General features: G+C 46.3%; 1 protein-coding gene across 1 annotated transcript in view; it reads left to right on the top strand.

Annotated features, from left to right (window-relative positions):
- The first annotated feature begins 2,513 nt into the window (after nucleotides 1–2,513).
- The window catches only part of LOC112456778 (neural-cadherin-like), a 68,651-nt gene continuing 63,336 nt past the window's right edge, over nucleotides 2,514–7,828 (top strand). Inside the window, exon 1 of the mRNA XM_025019531.1 lies at nucleotides 2,514–3,354. Coding sequence (XP_024875299.1) covers nucleotides 3,303–3,354 — 52 coding nt within the window. The 5' untranslated portion in view covers nucleotides 2,514–3,302. The remainder of the gene's footprint in view (nucleotides 3,355–7,828) is intronic.

Genomic DNA, 7,828 nt, shown 5'->3' with positions numbered 1-7,828 from the left:
ACGTACGTTGAGAATCTCTGACGTGCACGATAGAATTTAATCTATTTCGTCATTTCCATAACATCGTCTATAAGCCGTACCCGGTTCACGTCTCATCGATTGCTTTCTCCAAGATCGATCCGCGTCAGAACCGAGACGAAATCTAATCCGAGTATTTGGTGCGCTTAATTAGTCGGGGAGTCACAATATTCGCTATAATATGGAGAGACTACCCGGACCCTTGCCAGCCGGCACCGCCGCTATGTTTTGCCGCTGTTGTTTACGACTACGTGCAGCACGTCGTCGTAGAATGTCCCGGATTTGCGGGACAGCATTCCGTACGTACCGAGTTGTACCTGATCGAGATTTAACGCAGCGCGCTCTAATCCGAGGCAAATGTAGCTGTATATTTAAACGGTTGTCAATATCGGATATTCATAATCTGTTGACAAGCGCTATTACCTATCCACATATTACGTCCGCGTGCTCTTCTCTTCGGGTACTATCATAGTCTCTCTATTTTCCCTGTCAGTTATACAGATACCGCAACAAACTGCTCTTGCAGAATGCTTAATAGCAAAAGTTAGATACAATTTTTAAAATAACTAGGTAACGAAATTAAACTTCATATGGACTTTAACGGAAACTTAATAAGGAATTAACTATCAAGATAATCATAATAAACTTTAGAAATTCTTGAAAGTTTCATTCGACGCGTACCTTTCGTGAAACAAGTTTCCCTAAAGTATGCAGATCTCTTTTTCGCGAGATAGTGTGTCAATAGTGTAGAGCATTGACACTTACTCAAAATGAAGTCTCAGACAGACTCCGAGATGCGATATCAAGATATTTCGCATGCCAAAGAGAAAGTGCAAAGGAGACATTCCGTCTCGCACTTGACGGCGCGTTATATGAAAGACGCATTACGCTTTTATTTACATTTCTCCATCTTTCTCTTCCGAGGGGGAAAAAGAAACTCCCGTCCCTCCTACGCGAATTTAGTACGGGATGCACCAGATATAGAGCGCTGAATAAGTGCTGAATCAAAGTTTTGGATTCAACTGAGCATGTTGGCCGCGAACTCGAAGCACGTGCACAGCTCCTCCGAACGGGGCGTAAAACTATTCCGGAATCGCGTTCTCGGAGTAATAAAGAAAAAATCCGAGAAGACTAGATAGAGATAGAAATATCCCGTTAAAGTAGGACGTTAGAGAAATTGTCATTTATACGAGTTCAACGTTTATATAAAAATGTATGCTCTTTATTTTAGAGGATAACATTCTTTCTCTCTCTTTAGCTGATATTGTTTAAAATAGGGATTAACAAAATTACACTTATATTTTTCTATTACATTTTAATTTTACTTATGTCTTGCATACTAACGAGACTTACCACGCGTAAGTGAGAACGATAATAATTTATTTAAAAATAAAAGTGGGTAAGTTATTTCGAGAAAGATTTTCATATGATCACGGATGAAAACTATGTTTTTCACGCATAACACCATGGAGCGTTTTCCACCGAGGTCATTCATATAGAGATCTCATTGTCTAACTCTCAGCTATTTGACGGATTAATTGAAATGCCATAGTGATTAAACGTGTAATGATTATACTATGGCATTTATCCCCGTTTCAACTCCCCTCAATTAATGAGCTAAATAACTCAGAATGGGCTATTACAAACGGCAATTTAGAACTGTGTCAAGTATCACATGATATCATCTAACGAAATATGGATAAAACAGTATCTCAGTGTATCCCTTTAAACAGAATTTTATTTTACAAAATATATCCAATCTTCTTTTTATTTAATTTAATTATAAGTCTAATACAATATGAATTAGCTATTTCGTGAATGCGATTACTAATGAGTCCTTTTCTCGGATATAAGCAGCGAAACATGAATTTCCTCCCGGATGAAACATATTGCATATCTCCGCCCACTTAGCTCTCTAATTTAGTCCTCTAGCATAGCGCGACCGTCGTCGCAGCGTGCAGAATCGCCGATGTCTTGTTCGTCGACGACTCTCTCTCTCTCTCTCTCTTTCTCTCGCGCGCGCGTCTCTCCGCGTCCTCATAAGCCAGGTGTACCTACTCACGGCGGGACCTGCACATTCCGACGATTCCGCGTTCTGCGTTACGCGGTGACACAGTATATTGACTGAGGGTGGATTGTGCGCCCCCCACGACTGATTTGGCGCGGCTGCGCAAATCTGGGCCCCGTGGCGGCCGCGGCCGTCGGCCTCCTCGTATACCCATTGCTTTCCCCGCGTATGTATCGCATGTAGCACGTTCGCGCGCGAGTCGTGCGGGTGCCTGTCTCTCTCTCGTCCTGCTTTGCCCTCGCGAGGAATAGCTGTCCCGCTGTCCCGCCGCCACCGCCGCCGACGCCGTCGTCGACGCCGACGCCGACGCCGACGCCGACGTCGTTCTCTCTCTCTCTCGCTCTCTCTCTCTGCACCCTCCGTCGTGCACTCTCCCTCCTATCTCCGATCGTCCGTTTCCCTCTCTTTTTCCCAACCCGCTTCTCGCTTCCTCGACTCTTCGTCTACTCGCGCTCCACGTTCCTCCCTTTCTCGCCGTTCCGTCTCCGATCGCGCTCCTCTCTCCCGCTGGACCGTTTTCCGCATCCGTCGCACCGAGAGCGCCCGTGATTACACACGTGTACACAAACGCGCGCGGACCGAAACGTTAAAACGCGACAGCGACGTTATATACCGGGGAACGATAAAAACATGTCGATGACAGGTCCAGCGCAGGACGTACCGATACGTCGGTGCCGGCCCGTGGCGAGATAACGCGCGCGGAATATAACGGAGTGCGCGAAAATCGGCGCGCGATTCGAGACCGCGCGACGCGGCGCGGGAACTCCGTCAGAGGCCAACGGAAGCGAGTGACGTGAGGAGCGCGGTATCGTTCTGGTCGAAGGAAACGGTCCGAGAACGTTTCCTCGTTCTCATCTCCTCACGGCGAAACTGAAACCACCAACCCTGCGACCGGAAAGACAGTGAAACCGCACGGCGGAATCGGTGGGTGAATCTCCTAGTGGCCGGGGTGCACCTGTGTCCGTAGGTGTGTACGACGTCGGTTGGTCAGCTCCGGTGGTCAGCGGAGATAAACGTCCTCTCCCGGGCTCGCCGTGTATGTGCGGGGAGTGTGTGTTGACCGGCGCGACAGTTCCGACCGGCGGGAGGTCGACCGGAAGCGGTAAACTAGGTGATACCGTCCGCGGGGAGCTGCTGGTAGTGGCAGAGCCTGCTAGTGGTCTGGGTCCGTTGTCTATATCGGGCCGGCTCTCGTTTATGTGATGAACGTGGTTTAATGGTTGATCCGCTAAAACTCTTCTGGGTTATTACCAACAGCACCTACCTGGGTACGTCCCCGAAATTACACTCGCCTTCGTCCGCGAAGAGCCGTTTGGCCACACACACACACACACACACGGGGAAAGTGGGGCACGATTATGCGCCCGTTTGTTCATGCGGGAAGAATAGTTTACCAATTCAACAGCGTGTGTAATATGGCGAAAGCCGCAACAGCCGCTGGAGCGTAATCTAAGCGCATTTGCGATGCCGCCGTCAAGGATTTCATTTCGTTGCACTTTGCGCGATTGTTCCCCGTTTTCCCCTACGCGTACGATATCCTCCAATATCGTACAATAAGCGCGCGTTGTCAGTGATATCGTATATTCTAATTTCTGTCCCGCAATATTTTAAGGAGATCTAGATCTCTTAGAGAAGAGTGGAATTCTTCCTTGAAGATGGACTCATTCGTCTTCATATTTTATACACTCGATTATTTCTTTCGTAGAAATATGATGGTTGAGTCAATGGTTTAAAGTCAATCGTTTAAAGAGGTTTTTCAATCATTGGGAATATACTCAGAATTTTCAATTATTGAACATTGATCGCTTCCATTTAATACGTCAATAATAATTAAACGGATGTGATAGCCAGCCGGTCACAGTTACTTCTAGGCATTTCTTCGGTGGCAGGTTCTTTAACGCATTAAAGCGTATTTTAAATGACTTTTCGTTCACGCCAATTGAATTATTTTATATTAAAAAGAACAATGAGACATCTAATTTGACAAATTTATGTGACTGTCACCCCCTGACGGTGAATGTGTTAAATTTGCAACAAAATTACAAAATACCATGGTTTATAATGAGCGATAGCGCGAAGAAGTGAGCAAAGTAATCTTTTAATGAAGGATTATTATCACTGAGGAAATTGTGCAATATCGGCTGGTGTATGCGAAACCCGTTTGAGCCTCGGTTACACGTTCGATCCTAGTAATCCGCCTTTCCGTTACATCCCGTTCGGTAACACGATCGCAACGACAACACAGGGGATGTTTTGCAACGAGCGGATCAACAACAAAAACAACCTCATGGGCATCTCGCGGAATGTTGCAGAGTGGAATGAACGGAAATTGACGGAACAGGACCGCCGCTTTGTGAAATTTGCTACCGCGCCTCGACGGTCTCGTTTTTGTCCAAGAAGAACAGAGCGATGTCAAGAGCAGTGACAAATCCTATATAGTATATTCGTAAAAGCGGGGCTATATTTTGAAAAGGAAAGAGAGAGAGAGACACAGAGAGAGCTGATGATCGAATTTGATTATTCCACCGATATCGCGAAACTGCGAAAGTTCGTCGCAAGTACGAAACAATGGCGCGACGATGCGAATTTTAATGACAGACGCGACGACGACGTCGCTCGCTCTCTCGCGAATTTTGCATGTACGTCACGCACGTCGACAAATTGCTCGCACACGACCTGATGAATTAATACGTTCGCGGGCGCGAAACAAGGCTGCGTTTGATTCGGGCAGGAAATCAAGTCAAGTTCCGTGTTTTTGCCGCTAAATCATATATACGATGTTCCGCGATTGAAAAGACCGTTACGGCTCCTCCATTCATCTATACCACGGTTATTAAGAGTTTCGTTGAATACATCCTGGGAATTACAAGAGGATGAATATATAGAGGCTATACAGACCATTTCCTCCAATTATGTTGCTACAATGTTTCCAACTAGCTGTAACGACCGATGAAAGTTAACGCGTTCGCATAGTTTCCCTGAAATGATGGCCTTCGCGCGACAGAATACGATGAAATGCTTCGCGAAATTCGCATTTCCGTGAATACATTTCGGTATTCGCCCCCCCCCCCCCTGCGTTTCGTATCCCATCAACGCTTAAGTCACTAATTTACGTTAAATCTTTGTCCCTGTGGATTGTGCTAACGAATTGACGAATTAATAAGTTCCACGTCTCAGACAGAATTGTTAAGAGTTTCCCACAGATGTGTGTCGCTCAACAAGAAAGGAAATTACGATCGTTTCGCAGCAATTTCGTAACAATTTCATAGCAAGTTCTCAAGTGTCACCGCCGGAGAGAGAAGTCAGTGTATTCCCATGGATGACCCTAAACGACAGAATATAACGTGTTCTCCGCGAGACGTCTCGCGAATTAATTACAAGGTGATGGCCGTGTCACGTCTCTCGTTTCCCTCGACCCAAATACAGATTGATGTTAAATCTTCGTGTCGGATTGCCAACAGGTGATCAACGGATTAACGAGCGAGTGAACGTTTAAACTTTGGATGGAAGGCACTTCGCCAGGTCTTCGCCTTTCACGTAACCGAGCTCACGAAAAGTTGGCAGGTTGTCCGAACTTTTTCCCCGTTTCGCGGCGCAAGTCGTTACTCGGATATCTGTTTGCCCGTTCCAAAGAAGAACTGCAGGAACACGACATATTCCTATTAGAAATTCATCTACTTCTCTTCCTCTCTTTCTCCCTTTCTCCATTTATCTATCTACTTCTATCTTTATCTCCCTTCTCTTTTTGCCCATGAATGTTGCACATCTGGCTGCGAGAAGCAAGCGGCAGCAAAAATATCGGGTATACACCGTCGTATTTAAGCACGCCGATGGTTATCTTGATATGGAGTTCATAGGAATTCAGGTACGGACGAGAGCTGAAAATTAAGCACGTCTTCCATTTAAATTCGACCGATAATCGCGCACCGGTCGACGCTAAGCCATCCCTAAATTTTAAACGCCAGCGTACAATTCGGGCTTACCTTCTCGCGCGTTTAGCGAGAACGGCCAGAACATATCGTTAATTGCCGAGAAACAAGGAAAGCCTAGGGAAGATGTTCTTTGCCGTGTGGGAATTATCGAGATTAGTCGTAAATTTTGCGAAAAGGCTGTCGTGCCTCTAGCAAAGGCTTTTCAAACCACAGTAACTAAATGTTGTGTAAATATACCGTGGAGTTTTTTTTTAACGTATACTGAAATACTGAAAATATAACGATCACAGGATTTTTCCGGAAAATGGCCGCGCGAATTTTTCTGTCTGCCCCAATTCGGGGCCATTTGAAATTTTTGCGCGACTACGAAGCGAACCTCGTTCGAAGCAGCTTACTCGGTTCCGCACTTTTGTCATTTCTTTTTTCCCCCTTTTTTTTTTTAATTTGTAAAACTCGGTCGGTCGGTCGAGATCGAGGGTGAATTCGCCGGTGTAAAGTATGGTCGAGATTACGAGTATTGGTGCGGCACTAGTGCGGCACTACCGATCAATAGTTTGAGTACAATACGCTTTCCTCGGTGAATCCGCGCGAGTCCTCGGCAATTCTGAAAGGTCAGGAAAATTATGTCGGCGTGAGCAAGAATTTATCAGCGTCGCGAATTAAATTAATGTTGGCCTTTAATCTCGGATGATAACCACTGATGAAATTTGTGTCAACAATCCGTGTATGTTCTTCACTGTCAAACTAAGATTTCTATTATATAGTTATTGTCAATATTATAGCATTCTTTATTCGTCGCTTACATATATATGACTTTATAGTTTTTTCGGAAGCTACATATAAAACTAAATTATTACGCTGTTCTCCTAAGGTTCATCTAAAATCCTTTTCACCCATCAATCCCATTCATCCGCGAGTATAGCTCTCTTTTCTCTCGAGCTTTTTCCTTCGCCACCGCCATGTTAAAACGAGCCGGAGAAAAATCGCTACCGGTCGTTATCCATGAAGTGCACCGCGACAGAGCGATGACAAAAATTCAATACCCCAGGTTGCCAGTTCGCGACGGTGAATTTCCTTCATGTCGCCGGGCGAAAGGGTGATTCTTTTCACGAAGCCACGATACAAACGGCCACACGCAGTTTCGTCGGTCGGCCAATCGGGGCCATCGGTGTGACGCTTTGAAAGGGCTCTCTCCCTCTCGACACACGCACGCGAGTGTGTAGGTATTGTGCACCGCCAGCACACAGCACGTTCGACCTGCGGGCGAGCAATTGGGGGTATCGTTCAATTGAACGAACGGAAAATCAATCCGACAGGGTGGTAATTACGTCGTACACGAAACCGCGTCGAGGTATCCCGTCGAATCGCGGATTTATATCGAGACAAGCATGTAGGCGCCATAGGCGGCGTTTTGTATAACCCGCGCCGATCCCCCCACGCGGATTTATGCCATCGGGTTATAGTTCGCCGGGGCGATGAATGAGCCCCCGTCGGCGACAGCGGGCAAATCATAGGCATGCCGCGGATGACACGCATAGCGGTAAATCTCGAGGGTTCGGCGGCGACCAAAATCCCCCGGACATCAGATACTGGCCCACAGTATCACGGCTCGTCAAAATTGTTATTGTTCGCGATGAATCGTTCCTCCGTAGACGAGGACGTTAACACGATAGCCGCGAGATTCAACGATATACATTTCTCTTTACATTGCGCGTGATTGAAGCGCGCGACCGATTGCGGGTATATACCTCTTCGAAACTCGACAAGTTTAATTTTCATGACTGCTTTCCGTAATTTAAATCGGCGCGTA

Source organism: Temnothorax curvispinosus, unplaced genomic scaffold, assembly GCF_003070985.1.
Source record: "Temnothorax curvispinosus isolate PA1 unplaced genomic scaffold, ASM307098v1 QBEX01007141.1, whole genome shotgun sequence".
In the NCBI taxonomy this organism is placed as follows: domain Eukaryota; kingdom Metazoa; phylum Arthropoda; class Insecta; order Hymenoptera; family Formicidae; genus Temnothorax; species Temnothorax curvispinosus.
This window is presented reverse-complemented; position numbering and strand designations above follow the sequence as displayed.